Below are 20,523 nucleotides of genomic sequence, written 5' to 3' on the forward strand. Positions count from 1 at the left end.
TCAGAAATGCTCATTGATTGCTTGGGATGAATTGTCCTGCAGGTAATTTGCCTCTTCAAATCACTGAATTATGACCGCTTTATGCCCTTATCAGTGACTAATCATATTGGTTCTGCACTGCAAACTGCAAAAACATAAAAGGCAATAACAGTGAGCACAGAATATGGAGCTAGTGTGGGAAAACTTTGAGGATTTTGGCGCCACCTACAGTCCAATTACCTACATACATCCGGCCTTTTTGCTAAACCATGTGACAAACTGAAAGGCTATAATTCAATAAAACGAGACACAATTCAACCATACCGAACAAGAATACTGAGATTACACATAATCTTTAAACTAATATTACTCATTATAATAGCACTGTTATTAGGTAAAATGCAGTATGTAATACGTGTTGAAAAGTATGATGAAATTCCTATTACTGGCAATGAAACCTTTCTCAAGAGACTTACAGGGAAAGTGACATCTCTACATCCTGCTATTAAAAATATCACATGATTATTAGGAATAAGGGAAATCAAAAAGTGAAGTTAACATCTGTCCCTTCTCAGAATCAACGTCAATGTGATGTTGCTTATAAATGTAATGGGTGTTTCTTCAACTCTGGGCTCTTTTGGATACTAAAAAGCAAATTTCCTTAAAACACACTTTAGATACTCTTTTAATCTACTAACACAATACTCACAATAATTAATTTTGTCTTTTTTTATATAAAAATTTGTTTCCACCACATCTCAAATTATGTATTTTGATCAGTGCTGTCAAATCGATTAATCGCGATTAATCCCGTTTAACATAAGTTTGTTTACATAATATGTGTGTGTGAGTGTGTGTGTGTATCTGTATATATACACACATATATATGTATAAATATATGTGTGATATACAGACACACACACATATATACAATATATATAAGTGTAACGGATGTAGGCTGGTAAGAGCTGTGCGTGTAGCGACTGACGTTAGAGACTGTGGTCTTTAGCCTCCTTGTTAGAGCGCCGACTCCCATGCCGGTGGTCCCGGGTTCGAGTCCTGCTTCGAGCATGCGGTTCAAACAGGAGGGGTTACATACACACACATATATTATGTAAACACAAACTTTTATGTTAGATGCGATTCATCGCAATTAAGCGATTTGACAGCACTAATTTTGATCAATAAATTTATGGTGGAAATGACATTTTAAACATTTTTTAAATAAAATAACTTCTTAACCAACTGTATGTTACGGCTAATTTCAAAGGTAGTATTTTATGCAACCTAAATACACAGAATGAAATAATATTTTCACACTTTTAGCATATTTGATACAATTACATCATTGTAATGATGCACAATAAAAATATTCTGTACACAAGTGATATTTACATGTGATATGTGGGGGGAAAAAATCAATGTCTCATACAGTATGTCATCTAATGAATTCACTTCACTGACACAGTTGTCTCCTTGGTAAACAAGTACACTTACTTTTTTTTTAGACAAAAATAACAAATGTAAAAATAAATGGTAACACTTTACAACAAGGTTCATTAGTTAACTACATTAGTTAACAACATTAGTTAACATGAACTAATAATGAACTGCACTTATACAGCATTTACTAATCTTTGTTAATGTTAATCTCAACATTTACTAATACATTATTAAAATCTTGTTAACATTAGTTAATGAACTAACATGAACAAACAATGAACAACTGTATTTTCATTAACTAACATTAACAAAGATTAGTAAATACAGTAACAAATGTATTGGTTTTGGATAGTTCATGTTAGTTAACACATTAACTAATGTTTAACTAATGAACCTTATTGTAAAGTTTTACCAAATAAATTTATTAGAGAGATTGTGTATCGATATCAATATCAGCATTGCCATAATTTATGTAGAATGGAAAACAATACTTTCAGTTGGTTTACTATCTTTGATTTGCTTTACATTTTACAACTATAGCACAAAAAATAAAGTAAAGAGAATGTTGAAATTAAAATCTTAAAGTTCAATCAAAAAAAGTAAAGTCAAATACAAATCAAGTAAAATCAAAATACAAATGCATTGACAAAGATCTTGGTTTAGTTCTTTCTTGAATAAAAAGTGGGTAACTTTGCACATGGTTGCCACATATTAATGTAATTAATATTTTAATAATTATTACTATTGTTTTGTCATTGAGACTGCTGTTACTGTGATTACCATCTTTAAAAGTCAATTTACAATTAGCAGGACAAATAGCTTTCTCAAGTCTAAAGAAAACATATGGAATGATCATTTGAGCACTACAGACACCATATACTCTCACTTCCCAGCACATTTTCTCAAGTGATCCAGACATCACATGATCCACCAGACTCTCCACATTTACCTTAGTGTCCTGTCTTTGAGCACTGTTTGACAGAAGAGCCCAGTTTATCTGCGAGAAGGAACGGGCTAAGGTGGCAATACTGGAAAAAATAAAAACTATGATTAAAAGTAATTTCTTTTTGAGTTCTCGCTCTTTCTGTAGCTTCTATAGAAAAATCATAACTTGTGAAGTAAACCTTATTTACCAAAAGATAATGAATAAGCTATGAGCTCAAGACAGCACATTTACCTGTGGAGTTTCACTCTGGTTTGGATCTGGAGTGTCTAACATCGTAATATTGAAGTCCGTAGAGAAACGCGTGTTCTTGAGGATGGCGGCCATCTCTGCATCCACCTCCACTGGGACATTCGTCTGGAACAGAATTAGCTAAACTGACCACTGAAGAAGTCATACTGACATACTGAAAAAGAAATAGTAGAAGTTTACCTTGAAGGAATGAGAGGCATCAAACTCATAACAGTCAGCACAGTCAGGCACAGTCCCTTTATATGTGACCAGAGCTTTGCTCTTGATGGAGTTTTGAGGCAGTTTAAAGATCCGGTAAGTTCCAGATGCATATTTAACATCACCTATAATGATACATCGCAGGTCAAAGCATCACTAGTTACAATTTAAAGCATCTGCCTGCATCCAAGTTACATAAAAGCACAATGGCATATAAATGCAGTTTAGCTATAATGCTTTCAACATACACAAAGTGGTAAAAACAAGAATTAAAAAAAATAAATAAAGTTAAATAAGTTACCAGTCTTTTTTTGTAGCTCTGGGTTGTGAACCACAATGTGACTGCCTGCAACCATGTGTGGAGTGCTGAAGCCAATGTCCTTCATCAGAGCGATGAGATCTCGCCAGTAGAGGGCGCCAGCCATTCCCTCACCTGACGGTAACAAGCACTCATTTGAATCCACTTCTTTGTTCCAAATCAAATTAATTCACTTTCGCATGGATGTGACACATTTCATATGTTACTGAAGAATGCAATTTCAATGACAACATTTTCATTTGGAAACTATTGCTTTCTTTGTTTCAATTTATTACAGTTAACTACAACCATAAAAATATCTGAAATAAAATAAATGTTAACAAATTATATATATATATATATATATATAAACTTTTATCATTTGCATTTAGTTTAACTTGATGTACTAAAATAACTAAAACTGAAATAAAATGAATAAAAACTAAATAGACGTTAAAAAATACTAATAAAAATGTCAAAAATGCAACAAAACTACTAAAATTAACTGGAGTGAAAAATATAAAAATAAAAACTCATTAAAAACATTAATTAAAACTATAATAGTTTCTTAACTATACTAAAAATAACACTGGCGTGAACCCAGTGAGAACAAATTTTGACATCATTTTGTAATTTTGTCAACAGAAAAAAGGAATGCAAGTTCTAAAATGTAACAGATAAAAGAATGTCAGAAAACAAAAAAGAATTCAAGTTTACCCCACAGAACCGGATCTTCCTTGAAAGAGTCTGGGACTACTTTGCTTGCATACATGTCACTGTAGTACAACTCTCCACCCTCCTATGAGATCACTCGCATATGAATTATAGCATTTGTAAAGTGCAAGACTTCGTAAATGGCTTTGCTGAATTATGTGATGGAAATAACTCACCTTCAGAACTTTGTAAGCTTCACTTATCACAGTTCTCTTATCTGGGCACAGACATATTACACAATTTGACCTAGAAAGAATAATTGGCCTTTTTTAATACTTTTGCACAGGCAGATTTATGGCCTACAAATCATGGAAAACATCATAAATGATCTAAGGATGTGCATACACAACTACATCCAAAGAGTTGTTCCGTATCCCTGCATCACTGAGTTTCTCCATGTATCCTTTCACAAACACCGTGTTTGGTTTTGAGTATCCAAACTTCTCCTGATGGTACTGCACATATTTTTGTGAGGCAATGATCTAATTATGGAGCAAACACAAAGGTTAAAAGTTGCGCTTTCTTTCATATTAATTTACACATTTCAATTATTTCACTTATAACTTGGTTAACACTTATTCATTTGGTTATTTAAAGACCTTTTTTTAGATCTTTTTTTACTGAACTTATCAATATAGGTTAAAGATCAATCTGTGAAGTACCATTTCGTCCGTCATATCCAGGCCAATGACTTGACCACTCTCCCCCACCAGTTTACTCAGGACGAAGCAGTCCCTCCCCGATCCACTGCCCAGATCAAGAACCGTACATCCTTCCAGCTTCTCTGGAATCACCAGGCCACAGCCAAAATACCTGCAGATTTATATTCTGTGCATTACTCAAAACAAATCAGGCAAAACTAAAGTTTTAAGGCACAATCTCAGTGATGCTGTACCTCTTGCAAACATCCGGGTGGACTTGTTTCAGGGCTTCACATGCACTCTTGGCCACAGGTCTGGAGGGCATGACACACGCAGCATTGGTCTGCAAGTCATCTGAAGTCTCCAGCCGAGAGCCATAATAATTCTGGAAGTAATAAAGAGTGAGCTTTTCCAAGCAATGTTGTGGTGGTCTAATTTTAAATCTTAAGCGTAAACATGATGACCACAGCAGAACAATCCAATAAAAGCACATTGCATGCTTGAAGTATACACTCAGTGAAGTTTTTGCTGGTAGAAACATTTAAATATACATATGCAAACATTTATTTATGAATAATATAATATTTATAAATACATATATATGCAAATGTTTATTTCTGTAATCCAGGGGGAAACTACAGAGTAAAATATTGCTCAGTTGGTCATCAAGAATCCATTAGAAACTATGCTAGACCATTTTTAATTTTATTTTATTTATTTTTTTTTTTGGAGTGAATATCTCTATGTATTGGTATTGCAAAACCACTAGTTAAATATTATAAAGGAATATTTATTTATTTTTTAATATTCCTCATTTAATGTAACACTTTGAAATCTATGACAAATATTATATGACAAATATTACACAGAAAAATCTGTAATCTGTAAAGAAAAATCAAATAAATAAATAACCATAACATGCATCAAATATAGTAGTACTTAATGAGGAACATGATTCAGACATCTTTCAGACTTCAGAGGGACAAACTGGAATCAAACAGCTCTGGTCATGTGACTATTTACATTATGTCGTGTACAAACGTTCTCATGAAATCAAAACAGTTTGAAATTTCTTTTATAGTGCACAATTATGCAAAAAATACATCGTCAACTCTCATGAGACCACTCGCAAAAGTACATTTAGATCATAGGTGTAACTGATGGGATCAAATGGATTAATATGTCGTCGTCGGTCGCGTCTCGTCATTTGCAGTGTAAACATGGTGTAAAAGCCCTTTGTCACCGCTTACCTTCACGTTTTCGTGAACAGCAGAAGACATGCTGAGGGTTTGTGCTTTAGTCCGGAGAAGTGTTATAGCGTATTTCATTAACGCAAATCAAACGGAATGTAGTTGTAGTTTTGTTAACGTCTTCGAGTTTGTGCTTTTAGTTAAATAACTGTCCCAAAATCTAGCGGATTAGTGTCTTATAAAGTGTAAGACCGAGTGAACTTCAATAATACGTAACCAACTTCAGGGGTAAAGTCCTTGCTACAAACTGCTACTGCAGAAATGAACGCATGTTATATCAGTACTAACCACCAGAGGGCGCACCTCGTCCATATTTTCATGGCACACCTTTCTGCAATGACCATACATATCTAGCGATGTATCACTAGTTATTCATTCGTTGTCTATTTGCTGCTCCCTTTAAGTATCTTCCAGACAAATTGTGGAATATTGTGCCTTTATAGTAAGACTTTGAACTAATAACCTAGAATAAGTCTGTGATGATTTGTCAAATATAATGTCCAGGACAAACATCTGTAAATTCTAAAGTGTGTATCTAGAGTAAATTATGGATGGGTGTGGTAGTATGATGTCTTGGCACAGTTAAAAGACAGTAGTGTGAAGAAGAGGCCTGATATGCTGTGATGAATGCGGACATTGTTACTCTCCCTTGTGTGTGCATGGAACTGGAAAACTCTTCCCACAATGTCCTGCTTGACATTAAGCAGAATCAGTCAGCTGTGACCTTACTCTGCTCTCAGAGTCCTGAGTCTTTTACCAAACAACAGCCTGTACTTTGATTAAAGGGTGGTCCAAGTATGTCTGGTTTCACCCTCTTGTAAGCAAATATCTGTGGGATGAGTCTGAAAGCTCTTTGTTGTCAAAGATGAGACATTCTCTGTCACGGGTCTCCAATCCATTTTAATGTTTGCTAGCGTAGGTTTTCATAGTATTTTGACCTTAGAAAAATCAATAAAATAAATGGTACACTTTATAACTAATGCATATGTAATGCATGAATACATTTCTAAATAAATTTTAAAATGAATAAAAATGTACATAATGTAAATATTTATTTTCTTACTCATTCCTGTTCTTAAATGATCTTTAATGTTAATGTAAAGCACTATGAATACCCATTATGTGAAATGTTCTATATAAATGAACTTGCCTAGATGCATAAATACAGATTATTTCAAGCCTATTAAAGGAATTGTACGCTATTTGCATACATTCATATGCATACCATCTGATTTGATTACTAATTTAACCTGACTGTTTATTAAAGCTCTGTTTTTTTAATCCGTGACCCTTTGTAAGTCCATGACCACTGTACCGCAGACCAAGACATCAAAGCCAGTGTTCTCTGTACGGCATTTCCACCCCCCTCTGTGTTCTCTGACAAACGAATAGTTGTCAAGCTCCAAAACTTGACCTCGGTCTTGGTCCCAGACTTATTTGTTTAATTTCTGTTCCTTTTTTTGTAGTCAAGGCAAGCAAGAGGTTATTGTCAGTTCAGGCCTGACAAACATCTACGCTGGGAAGGGTTCACTGCCAGACTAAAGGTTATGAGAAGTTGAAGGAAAGGGTAATCTTTGGAAGATCAAATAAAGTGGAAGTCAGAGGAGGGGAATGTGTACAGTGTCACACAGTCTGCCTTTTCCTCTGCAAACAAAACCCCACTGTTCCACTTTCTGTCTTACTCACATGTACACGTACAATCTCTGAGGTCTTTTTTAACCTCTGCTGCCTTTTGAACCCCTCAGACCATCCAGTTAAAGCAAGCTATTGCAATCATTCAAGGGTTAGTTATTTCCCTTTCACCACAAGAACAATGTATACCAGGAAAGCATCAGATCCTGCTGTGTTGACTCACTGTGGATGTTCACAGATGGATTACATGATCAGGTGTATATGTGTGTGTGTACTTGTACAACTATTGTTGTAAGGACCAGTCTGAGTTTTAGACCATCAGAGTAAGGATAAAGAGAGTAAGCGAGGAAAATTTGGCTGGTCCTCACTCTTTGAGACTCATATATCCCTGAGAAATATATATACAGGTGCTGGTCATATAATTAGAATATCATCAAAAAGTTGATTTATTTCACTAATTCCATTCAAAAAGTGAAACTTGTATATTATATTCATTCATTACACACAGACTGATATATTTCAAATGTTTATTTCTTTTCATTTTGATGATTATAACTGACAACTAAGGAAAATCCCAAATTCAGTATCTCAGAAAATTTGAATATTACTTAAGACCAATACAAAGAAAGGATTTTTAGAAATCTTGGCCAACTGAAAAGTATGAACATGAAAAGTATGAGCATGTACAGCATTCAATACTTAGTTGGGGCTCCTTTTGCCTGAATTACTGCAGCAACGCGGCGTGGCATGGAGTCGATCAGTCTGTGGCACTGCTCAGGTGTTATAAGAGCCCAGGTTGCTCTGATAGTGGCCTTCAGCTCTTCTGCATTTTTGGGTCTGGCATATCGCATCTTCCTCTTCACAATACCCCATAGATTTTCTATGGGGTTAAGGTCAGGCGGGTTTGCTGGCCAATTAAGAACAGGGATACCATGGTCCTTAAACCAGGTACTGGTAGCTTTGGCACTGTGTGCAGGTGCCAAGTCCTGTTGGAAAATGAAATCTGCATCTCCATAAAGTTGGTCAGCAGCAGGAAGCATGAAGTGCTCTAAAACTTCCTGGTATACGGCTGCGTTGACCTTGGACCTCAGAAAATACAGTGGACCAACACCAGCAGATGACATGGCACCCCAAACCATCACTGACTGTGGAAACTTTACACTGGACCTCAAGCAACGTGGATTGTGTGCCTCTCCTCTCTTCCTCCAGACTCTGGGACCCTGATTTCCAAAGGAAATGCAAAATTTATTTTCATCAGAGAACATAACTTTGAACCACTCAGCAGCAGTCCAGTCCTTTTTGTCTTTAGCCCAGGCGAGACGCTTCTGACGCTGTCTGTTGTTCAAGAGTGGCTTGACACAAGGAATGCGACAGCTGAAACCCATGTCTTGCATACGTCTGTGCGTAGTGGTTCTTGAAGCACTGACTCCAGCTGCAGTCCACTCTTTGTGAATCTCCCCCACATTTTTGGATGGGTTTTGTTTCACAATCCTCTCCAGGGTGCGGTTATCCCTATTGCTTGTACACTTTTTTATACCACATCTTTTCCTTCCCTTCGCCTCTCTATTAATGTGCTTGGACACAGAGCTCTGTGAACAGCCAGCCTCTTTTGCAATGACCTTTTGTGTCTTGCCCTCCTTGTGCAAGGTGTCAATGGTCGTGTTTTGGACAACTGTCAAGTCAGCAGTCTTCCCCATGATTGTGTAGCCTACAGAACTAGACTGAGAGACCATTTAAAGGCCTTTGCAGGTGTTTTGAGTTAATTAGCTGATTAGAGTGTGGCACCAGGTGTCTTCAATATTGAACCTTTTCACAATATTCTAATTTTCTGAGATACTGAATTTGGGATTTTCCTTAGTTGTCAGTTATAATCATCAAAATTAAAAGAAATAAACATTTGAAATATATCAGTCTGTGTGTAATGAATGAATATAATATACAAGTTTCACTTTTTTAATGGAATTAGTGAAATAAATCAACTTTTTGATGATATTCTAATTATATGACCAGCACCTGTATATATATAGAGGTAAGAATATTGTCTTTAATTTTATTTTATTTTTGCGTAGGGAAGTTACTTTGTTAAACTTAAGTAAGACTTTGTTTTGTTTGTTGTTTTCGGCATTTGCTCTCTCCCGACGCCTTGGTTATTTAAGTTTTTCCTGACATTTGTATATACTTTAGATACACTTTGGCTTTTGTTAAGTCCTGAAAAATAAAACTAATACAAGTATATCTTTGGTTCGGTGTTCTTTTATATTGTGTTGAAATGGAGGGGAAATGTGTGAACCTTTGTGAGAATTATTAACTGAAAAGGTGAAAAGTGCTGGGATAGAGGAAAAGGTGATTTCTCATTTATTCGTTTATTTAATTTATTTAAAACCACTTTTATTTTAAACTTTTGTTACGTTTTCAATCCCTAGACACCATGAGTACGTAACAATATATATATATATATATATATATACACATACACACATACACTGATCACCGGCTTGCCTTCTTCCCATAGTGCATCCTGGTGCCATGTGTTCCCCAGGTAAGAGACGCACACGCACCCGGCCATCCACGTGATGTAAAAGAAAACGTGATTCATCAGACCAGACCACCTTCTTCCATTGCTCCGTGGTCCAGTTCTGATGCTCACGTGTCCACTGTTGGCTCTTTCGGCGGTGGACAGGGGTCAGCATGGGCACCCTGACTGGTCTGTGTCTATGCAGCTCCATACGCAACAAACTGATGCACTGTGTATTCTGACACCTTTCTATCAGAACCAGCATTAACTTCTTGAGCAATTTGAGCTACAGTAGCTCGTCTGTTGGATCGGACCACACGGGCCAGCCTTCGCTCCCCACGTGCATCAATGAGCCTCGGCCGCCCGTGACCCTGTCACCGGTTCAAACTCGCTTGCCCATTTTTCCTGCTTCTAACACGTCAACTTTGAGGACAAAATGTTCACTTGCTGCCTAATATATCCACCCACTAACAGGTGCCGTGATGAAGAGATGATCAGTGTTATTCTCTTCACCTGTCAGTGCTCATAATGTCAGTGTATATATATATATATATATATATATATTTAGTCTCTCTTTTTATACTTACATAAAAAGAGAGACCAAATACAGTTCTATTTTGTATTTTTACACTATGTAATGTTCTATTTATTAAAACCAAGTATAAATTTCATCAAGTTAGTGTTTTTTTTTTTTTTTTTTTTACGCATTTTTACATTTATTCAAAAATAATAAAGGCAGTAACAGTTTAAACAATATATATTATTTATAAACTAATATTAAGCTTTTCTTTTTAATAGTCAATTTATTTTAAGCAGTCATCAAGCTTGTACACACTGGTCACTCACAGACACAAAGATGTACCTTTTATTTCGAGTTTGATTTTGAGATGAAATAAAGCGGTGATATCTAGCCTAAGTGACAGTTGTTTACTTACTTTTTAATTAGTCTTCCCATTAACGCCATCACTGTCTTCATTAAGGCCGATTCGACAAGATCGCTCACGAAAACAAGAGGCGGGATTTATTGCACCAACCAATCATGTCCAGTCATAACCAATCATATCCAATCATAGCGCGATGGAGGCACTGCCTCCTCTCACGTGACTTTCCCCCATTCATTCTCAATTACCCCCCACTAAACCCACCGCAGGCTTTGGGGGCTCTGCTTTATTTCTATGAGCTGAAGGGAGGCACAAGACACGAGGACTCCCTGCAGGTGTCGCTGTTTGACAGTGTCAGTGACAAATGTCAAATTTTGTAACATTTGCATTGTTTTATTTTTGTAATATGGATTATTTTCTCATCCAGTTTTTTTGAGGAGACACTGCCTCCTCGGAGGAACAGCCGCCCCCCCCCCCCCCCCCCCCCCCCCCCCCCCCCCCCCCCCCCCCCCCCCCACACACACATATATATATATATATATATATATATATAAAATGCAAAACAAGCATTAAATTGTGTGTGTGTGTGTATGTAATCATTGGTCTAAAAAAGGCTGAAAGCCCTCAGATAAGTTACTTTAATCTACAATATGTGATGTTATTCTCAGCGGTTCATTTCTGCACTCTCTCTCCTCAAAGTAATCTAGCATATCTAATGTGATATATATATATATATATATGTTCATGTCATTTTCATAGGCATAACTGGGTCACATGAAATCTCTTTGACTTTTCTGTTTGATCAAACATGGATTATGCATGATCACACACACACACACACACACAATTCCTTGTTATGAATTACAAAATAAGCCACATGATGAGATATGTGGAAATGAGATAAATTTCATTGCTAAATTTGTAGAAATAGTCGTAGTAAAGATGGAGGCACTCCTAGACGCATACTGAGAAGTCCTGTGCTTAAGGTTAAAAGGCCTGTTTAGGTGGAGACTTCAGGGATAGGGGGGCATGCATGAGCTGTAAAGGAGCCAAGAAGTCATATTCCATGTGAGGAGTTCAGAGAGCCATAAATTACAGGTATGATTTAGAATCTCCCGCTTAAGCACAAGGGGCATTAGCTATCATCAGCCAAGCACAGCATACTTTTTATGTATTGTTCCACATCGGCGGATTCATGCCAACTGTGCAACTTTCTTTGATCCATCAAAAATGCACGCAAGCTTTTGTCCAATTACGAGGGAGAGGATCTGTAAAAGAAACTCAGCAGGAATGTGAAGAGTGTCCTCCACTTAATCAGCGGCGCCGCTGCTTTACTGACCCTCCCGACAGCACTTTCCAGTTGTTCAGAGGTTTATCATCCCTTCCCTTACAAGCAAAATGATGCCATTTATTATGCTTTTTAACATTCAAAGCACTGTAGATGATAATTTGATTTCCAGATCTGTTAGCATACCCTGAAACTCCAAAAGCAATTTTTTATTCACACTCATGTACAGCACAAACCTGCTTTTGCTTTAAGTTAATCCCATCAGCTCTCACTTCAGCCACCCCCTACCCCCTCACTTTGACACATTAAAGGAGGTGTAGGCCTACATTATATGACCTAGTTTTGGAGGAAAACATAAAAGAAAGCTCATTTTCAAAAACAGGCTTGCATTCTTCTCCCTGCTTTGAGTATTAAAACCCCTCGTGCTCCGCTGACTGTCACCAAAATATGACTGCGTGTCATTTTTGAGCTTCAGTATTTAGATGCGAGTGAGAAGGTGAGGGAATAGGATTTCTCCCCTCCGTTTCCTGAGAAGCAGCAACCCTGAAGGCCCGAGGCAGGTTGTTCTTTGTTGCAGAGTGTCCCTTTCTTCCAGAATACCTTTTTATAGGCCACTGATCTGTCTTGATGTTGGCCCCAGTGATGCACGAGGTCATCTCTGTCCTATCACTTCCTCTCACATCTATGTCACTGCAACCGGCAGGAATTAAGGTCATGACTCAGGGCCCAGCAGATAAAATTTAGGTCAACAGCAAGGTTTAGTCAGCCAAAGACATGATTCTATGTACAACAGACATACTCTTAACGGATTCCTCCTAACTTCCTTTTTGCATGTAAAATCACTGTTTTTGTGCAGCCAGAGGTCAAGCACAGGTCATACACTACTAGAGACATAAATTAAGACAATATGGTAAGGAACAACAAAACCCTTAGCAAGACAAATGACAGGTTTAATCTGATTGTGCATTTCAGAACTTTATTCAAAATCTGTGCAAGTAAACACCCAAATGAAATGTAGTTTTAGAAATAATGATACACAATAATACTCAAATGTATTGCAGTTAGCCTGCATCAAAACAATATTTCAAAACCAATAGAAGTCTTTGAAGCGTCAGTGTAACCCATCTTTGTACTGTACAGTACGGAACATGATTGTTTACCTGTTTGTTTGGTTTTCTCCTTGTAAAAAATAAAATTGAGTAAAAACAAAATAAATATCTTCATATGCACATTTGTTTCAAAAGTTCAAACATTTTGCCCAGCGGTCTATTTCTCATGACAAACATACAGATCACATTTTTGTATTGGGCTCCATGACAAAATATATATATATATATATAGATATATATATGCTTAAGACTTTGAATTTCCCCATGTCCAGTAATACATAGGAACCTTCTCATGCATCTGCATGCAACAGGCAGCAGTGTACTCTTAAATATCTGACATAACACAAGATATTGCAGAACAGATTATCATAGTTTAATCAGGAGACACATGCAAAAGAAGGACAAAAATCATCCTCTAAAGTACATATTCACATGGCATTTACTTTGAAGTCTCTTTAAGAAATTTCAAAACTAAAATGCTTTTCATTCATACAAAATAGCTGTCTTTCATAAAGATTATGCTATGTACATAAATATAGTTTATAACGAGTCTTTAAATTGATGAAAAACAACATGTCAAATGTAAGACTGTAAAACATCACATGAGCAAACATTTTTATGGGAATGGCCTTAATATCACAAACACTCCCTTTAATTAGATCAACGTGTCTATATTAACATGACAGACAGCTGAGATTGGGCTGATTTGTCTCAAGTCGATGCAACAATATCTTGCATAATAGAACATTTTATGACATGCTAATACCAAGACCTGTTCATAAAATACACAATACAAAACATATGAGGAAAAAAAAAAAAAAAAAGCAGTCATTTGTAGTAACTCTTGTGATTTTCATTCATCATCTTCTAGAATATTGTAAAAATCCATTGCTGTCTTGACAGGTAAATGCTGAGAATGCAGAATAAAGAATAAAGCACATCACAACATTGTTTTAAATGGGAGAGAGGGAGAAATTAAAGAGGAGATAAACACTTCACATACCATATAGATATCAAGACACCATGTTTTAATACTGATGGATTCATATTCCATATTATCCAAACATGAAGATATACAGCTTTAAAACTGCCGTTAGTTTATCCGAACAATACAGAACCAATGAGAGATGCCTATGTTTTTTTTTTTTTTAAAAAGGCAACCGATTTCATTTATTTCAATGTATAAATACGGTGACATTTAAAGCCTCCCAGGCATAGAAAAAAGTAACAATACATAGTTATTTCTTCGTTTCAGCATGGTAAATTGAAGAATATTCACTAACAACTGCTGAGGCACAATCTGTTTATACAGATTGTCATGTGCATTGTTGCATCATAACTCACTGCCTGAGGCCAAAAGTCTAACCATGTGTGGAAAACGGAGTGGGAACTGATATTGTTACAAATACATGAGGGCAAATCTGTCACACACCTTTCAGAAAACTTGTTTCCATTGCTGTTGAGAATGTAAGAGAGAAATCAGCCAGAAATAGTGCTTATTCAAATGAACTTTGGTTTCATGGTCTTTTTGTGAACTAAATGACATGTAATTCAAGGGAAAAATGTGAGATGCCTCAATAGAAACAAAAGTAGCAATCAGGTAAGTTGAGAGAATAAACACATTTCTAGTTCAAGCACAGATGCTGGTTCACAGTCTCAAAACTAGTATTTCTTCAATGACCCGTTTAGCCGTGGTGAGACACAACTAAGTGTTCCATTGTAATTCTGTGAATTTTGTTTCAAAGTTCAAAGGCCTCAGTATTACCTGATGACTCGTTTTTGACCTTTGTCTGCATTTGTCCCGAGCCTGCCTCCAGTCCCTCCCCCTCTTTAACCAGTTGTGCATTGCTCCTTTGGAGCATATAATACAAAATAGGGTTAGTCTTGGTAAATCGAGGTGAGTCTGGTCCATACTTTTGTGTTTGATCGTCTCCATTAACCATCCTTGCAGGGCCCTTCAAATCCTTCATGATGCTGTAATCGATTTTTGACCTTGCGGGCTCCTGCTGTGTAATATGGGGAGATTCTTGCCTATGAATGCTTGCTTTTTTAGAAGATGCATTGCTGGGGCTCAGGCTCTGGTGAAAGTTTTGAAGCTCACCTTCATTACATGGTTGCTTGATTGCATTCCCATTCAGCACAGCATGTGATGGTGAACTGAATGTACCTCTGGGCTGAGACAATTCTTTCAAGCAGTTGTCTGAAAGAAGCAGCTGCTTTAGAACATTGAAACTTCGGTTTTCGTTAGACTCATTTGGTGGAAACTTAGCTGGTGGACTGTCTGCCTCTGGGGGGCTAGATGGGTCTCTGGCCTCTCTAGTCTCTCTGGTCTCTAGATCTCCGGCAGCAAAACAACTACTGTCGTCTTCTTTTATGATACCAGAATTTTCCAAATCCCTGGCCTGGTTACTCAAGGAGTTATGATATTCTAGTTCTATCGAAAATTTCCGCTTCTTTGGGATTGTTGGTCCCTGGGTTTCAACTGATTCTTCTTTGACACAACCCTTGTTTAGGTCCTCTAACTTGTTTGGCTGAAGGGTTTTGTTGGGTCGTTTCTTTAGAAGATGACACAGAAGACCATCTCTGGTGGGAGCCTCTGGGGACAGTGGTTCTTGCTTGATGTTTTCGTGAGAATGATAACTGCTTTTTCTAGTCTCCAACACTGAATTCTGGCATTGCTTTGACATTTTGTTATGGTCATATGTATGACCCTCATCAACTGGCTCAGTTTTTATTGCAATATCCAAAGGAGGACCATTTGCTAGGCCTATTGTCTGATGTGTTTGTTTTTCCACAGATTTGGTCTTGCCGTGTTCTCGTTTTCGTTTACTGCCTACTTTTTCATTCTGAGGAGCATTGCCCAAAAGAAGCTGAAGAACTGTACGTCTTTCAAGCAGATTCTCAATTTCTGAGACATGCTGTGCTGCTTCAGGCACAGTTGAAGTTTTTGCCTTGGCCTCTTCCCACAGTGGGTTATTTCTCTGAATTGGCGCAGAGAGTCTTTCAAGTAAAGTTGGAGGATGGTTAACTTTCAGCTCTTGGGTCATGAGTTTGATAGGGGGTAAAGGTGCCTTCGCTGGAGGAGAAACGTCAGGGTTTTGTTTTCCACACTGAGCTAAATTCTGTAACAATTTGCTAGCACTAAAGGCAGGTTCTTTTACTCTTACATCACTTGTAGGTTGTTTTGCTTTGCAAAGATCCAAGGGGACAGACTGAGAATGGGGAGACCCATAAAGTGTATATGGAGATGCACTGCTGTTGGAGTCTCGGCTTTGGGAGTACGTTGGCAAAAGTTTGGGACTTCTACAACTTAATCTACAGTGGCCACTAAGTTCACTTGTGTCTTTACACATAGCTGTACTGAAAACACTCTGGCTACTTGTAGATGCACTAGTGACCTTAGGGATTACATCTTGCAGCAAATCTGGATTATCCAGACCTTTGTTTGCTCTCTCGTTATTTTTGTGATCCAAGAGCAACTGTAATAGAGTGACCTTGTGATGAGGTTTCATCTCTGAACATGCATCCACCTCCCGGTGATCTGTGCTAACTCTGACAGGTGGACTCTCTAACTTCCACCTATTTAACGAAGACTCTGGGACCAGTACAGGTGAGGACGAAGTAGATACTGGTGTTTGTACATTTGTTCTGCTCTTCAAAGAAAGGTCAATTGGTGAGCAACTAGAGTATGTGCTCTCAGCATCACTACTGTCTTTTGTGAGACTGCTGTCAGGGTTTGAGTGCTCGCTGTCTGAAAAAAGCGGAGAGGCCAAAGTTCCAAAGGTACAGAGGTCATCTTTCAAGTGACCTTGCCCATTAATTCGCTGTGAGGTGTTGTGACTGTTGAGAAGCTGAAGTAGGAGACTGCTGCAGTTCTGTGATGGTCTGCCCTGTTTCTCAAAAGGTCGACGCTCTCTAAAGCGATGTCCTGTTCGCATGGAACCTTCCGTCCTTCTTTGCCCTGAAGTTAGGCTTGGACTCTGTCTGCTGGAGCTTGTTGACATTTGTGAAGGTATTCCGTTCTTGGTGTGTAAGAGGCTTAGTCCATGATTCTGGCTGGAAGTTGTAGGTTGTTTATCTTGTGTCTGCTGTGTGGCCATGGCTGACAGTCTTTCACTGGCTGATCGTCCAGAGAGTTGGGTTTTCAGCGCATGTTCTCGTGAGTACTGTTGCAGGTGGGCTTCACTGGAGAGCAAGAGCGCCAGCTGACTGCATGCCACACTTGGTTTGGGCGATGGAGCAGGGCTCGATCTGATATTTACCAGGTTTGCCACGGCTTTTAGGCGCTCTGTACAAGATAAAGACTCGGGAGATGGGGAGGGAGTACTGTTCTGCAGTGCCTTAGGAGATTCTGAAAAACTTTCCTGGCTAGACCGTCGATGTTGATAAGGCACACTGTTGCTGTGATTCTGCATTTTGCTCTTGCTCACTAACCCTTTGAGATGGCTCGAGGCAGGTCTGTGGCAAGGCACATCTGCCCTGTCCTCTTGTGCAGGCTTGCTTATCTGGGATGGGGCGCCTGGTGGCCTCAAGCCTTGGATAATCTGCTGTGGCAGGGTCACGTTTTGAAGTCGAGAACTGAAAGATTGCAGCAAACTAGCTAGAAGTGTACTCTCTCCTTTATCCTGGGAGGAGCCATTCTGACCACTGTGGTGGTCTTCACTTCGCCCATTGAGTGAAACGGAGGGTGCTGTTCTCCGTTGACTCTCACTCTCTGTCCAGGCCTCGGAGTTGAGTAGACGAGCCTTTCTGAGGTGCTGCGAGGCTCCACAGTGGGAATTTGTTCGGTTCTGCTCCTGTCGAGTGCCATGATTAGGCTGTGCATGCTCTGTCCCATCCTTATTCCTCTGCTCTTGGCTTCCGCTTTGTGTTGCTGCCGCACCCTGTCCTCCTGCTACCTGATGCATGAGTAAGCCTTCCAGATATGTTAATACAGCAGAATCCTGGTGTGTTTCAGGGCCAGGCTCTTCCCCATGAGTCATGTTCAATACTATAGTCCTTTGTATGTTTGGCCACTACAATAGAGGGGAAAATCGTTCTGTTATGTTCTGCCAAGAGACCTTACAGTTTTTAGCTTCCAAACCTTGGTTTTTATGTAAAAGAAAGGTCTAATGTAGCTTCACAAGCCATTCCCCCGTACAGGAGGCAAGAGCTAAGCACGACTGTTGTTTATAATCACGTTTGCCATTGTTACGAAAAGTACAGGATCATAATGCAGTCAGTCTTGTGGGATTCCATGGCACTGAATCTGTACTTCAAAGCTCCAGGGTTGTGGATAAAATCACTGCCATATCTGTCCACAAGGTCTGCTGGTGCTGCACAAGAGAGAAACATGAATTATTAAAATGATTAGCTTACCACACATTACTACTAAAATGCACACCACACATTATTGTATTCAACAAAACAAATTCATCTAATCTTTAATAATTAGAATCATATTTAACATGTCATATGTTAATCAGTTTTAGAGGCAAAAGACATTGTAAACATGACTAAACAAAGTTATTTATGATGAATCATGAAAATGATATGCAAGCAAGCAAGGCCAAAAAATCCAAATGCAAGTGTTTTGACAGCCATTTCACATGCAAAAAGGTCATGACCAAAGATGGACCTCACTCATATACTGAAAGATTCGTTCAAGACTCATTCTCTCCCATGACAGCAATTACAATCTACGTTTCTCAGAGTTTTTTTTTTTTCTTTCTCCGGACTCTAAGCAGTAGGAATTAGCTTGCTGAATCTCATTAAAACTGAATACACACAGCTTTAAAGACTACTTGATTGTTTTTACTGATATTAGGTTAAAAAATAAATAAATAAAGCACAGTATCCTGAAGAGGATTAAATGTTTTGACAGAATTCTTGCCAAGATAGACCCACAGAACTGCCAGTTGAGAACTCAATTCTTTGTAAGACAACAACAGACAGCTAACAGGTACTTGGGAACTGTCTTTCCATATCATCTATAATGACTGACAGGTTCAGAAATTAAACAGGGCTCTAAGAAAAAACTGCCACAGAAAGTGACAAAAATTGCTGTTATTTAATAAAAAAAAACCCAAAACAAACAAACAAACAAAAAAACTGTTTTATAACTCTTATCTTATTGCTGATTTGCAGCAAACATTTAGGCTACCACATGTTTCTGGCTGCTTTGACAGACAGGTTAATCGCTTATAGGTTTAAAGAAATAGCTAAATTTTCTTGCGATCAGACACCTGTGTAAGGTATCTCTCTCTCACCCTCTATGCAGTCAGTGTCAGTGCCTGGAGAAGGAACACCCACATGATCCAACCTAGTCCTTCACTTCCATGTTACCACAGTTGCTCTCACTACATTATCTCAAAATATACCACCTCTGGATCACACAGTGCCATTGGCTCTGTAGAATGACACGCTTATGTATATGTGCAAGCCTGCTAAACACTATACTCACCACACAACTCACTGACGTACAGTGAAAGTAACACACAAGCCTCTTGGTACACCAGTACCACATTAATATCCACACATAAGAAAATGAAAACATAAATTGAGATGGAACTGTAAGCACTTAACCATGGAATACACACAAGACTGACCTTGTCAGTTCTCTATGATCAGAGTGAAGGTCAATGGCTACGGTTGATTTGTTCTGCTAATAATTGGCACCTCTGGTTGTTCTACTTTGCTAGGGCAGACAGGGAGTGGACAGTACAGCATGACCTTATCAAGATATCGGTCACAGAGATGTCAGAGTGACAGGCCTGAGAAACTACTATGCCACCACACTAAATACCTCTAATTTAGAATAAAGCTACTGCTAGAGACAAAATACTGAATGTAAGTCTTAGTGAGATATACGTTTTTAGCTATTCAGTAATGGTATGGGATAATAATATTTGTCAAAGAAATAGTTGAGGAATTCCATGGAAACTGGTAGGAAGGTGAATCAGCTCCTGATCAAGCATTATATCAAATGTGTCAAAGAGTGGAAGAGGGAAATTGATTTGGGCCAACAACAACACTGTACTTCTGTCAATAGGCCACTGTTGTCCTAATCCAATGAAAAGAGGAAACACAATACTGATAACTCCTCCACCCTGTTAAACAGATAAACAATTATTTTAACATACTTACCTCATCTCTGAAGAGATATTTAGTATCCTACATTTAAATATATATATATTTTTTTTCTTCTTTAAAGAAATTTGTTAAAAAAAAAAAAAAAAAAAAAAAAAAAAAAAGTGATTATAGTAGCCTATCTTTGACAAAAACCTAGTTATATGTAAGTCAGTCTCAGTTATATTCGGGGGTTTGTCATCACAATATTATCACCATCAGTGCAGGGTGAAGAAGCTCCTGAATGAGTTACCTGAGAAATAAAAATCCCTG

The 20,523-nt window shown here is 38.0% G+C and overlaps 2 protein-coding genes across 2 annotated transcripts in view; both read right to left on the reverse strand.

Moving 5' to 3' along the window:
• Window positions 1-646: 646 nt before the first annotated feature.
• zgc:153372 (uncharacterized protein LOC767695 homolog) lies at window positions 647-5,985 on the reverse strand. Its single transcript, XM_051862278.1, has 10 exons — window positions 5,719-5,985; window positions 4,723-4,853; window positions 4,490-4,640; window positions 4,173-4,309; window positions 4,004-4,073; window positions 3,831-3,912; window positions 3,117-3,248; window positions 2,798-2,940; window positions 2,600-2,722; window positions 647-2,450 (listed from the first exon to the last, which is right to left on the reverse strand). The coding sequence occupies exons 1-10, from the start codon at window positions 5,794-5,796 to the stop codon at window positions 2,373-2,375; spliced, it is 1,125 nt and encodes a 374-aa protein (XP_051718238.1). The 5' UTR covers window positions 5,797-5,985; the 3' UTR covers window positions 647-2,372.
• A 6,998-nt stretch (window positions 5,986-12,983) lies between these two features.
• nrip1a (nuclear receptor interacting protein 1a) overlaps window positions 12,984-20,523 on the reverse strand; it is a 42,505-nt gene continuing 34,965 nt past the window's right edge. Inside the window, exon 2 of the mRNA XM_051862261.1 lies at window positions 12,984-18,458. Coding sequence (XP_051718221.1) covers window positions 14,883-18,125 — 3,243 coding nt within the window. The 5' untranslated portion in view covers window positions 18,126-18,458 and the 3' untranslated portion in view covers window positions 12,984-14,882. The remainder of the gene's footprint in view (window positions 18,459-20,523) is intronic.

Source organism: Ctenopharyngodon idella, chromosome 15 (assembly GCF_019924925.1).
Source record: "Ctenopharyngodon idella isolate HZGC_01 chromosome 15, HZGC01, whole genome shotgun sequence".
Lineage (NCBI taxonomy): Eukaryota > Metazoa > Chordata > Actinopteri > Cypriniformes > Xenocyprididae > Ctenopharyngodon > Ctenopharyngodon idella.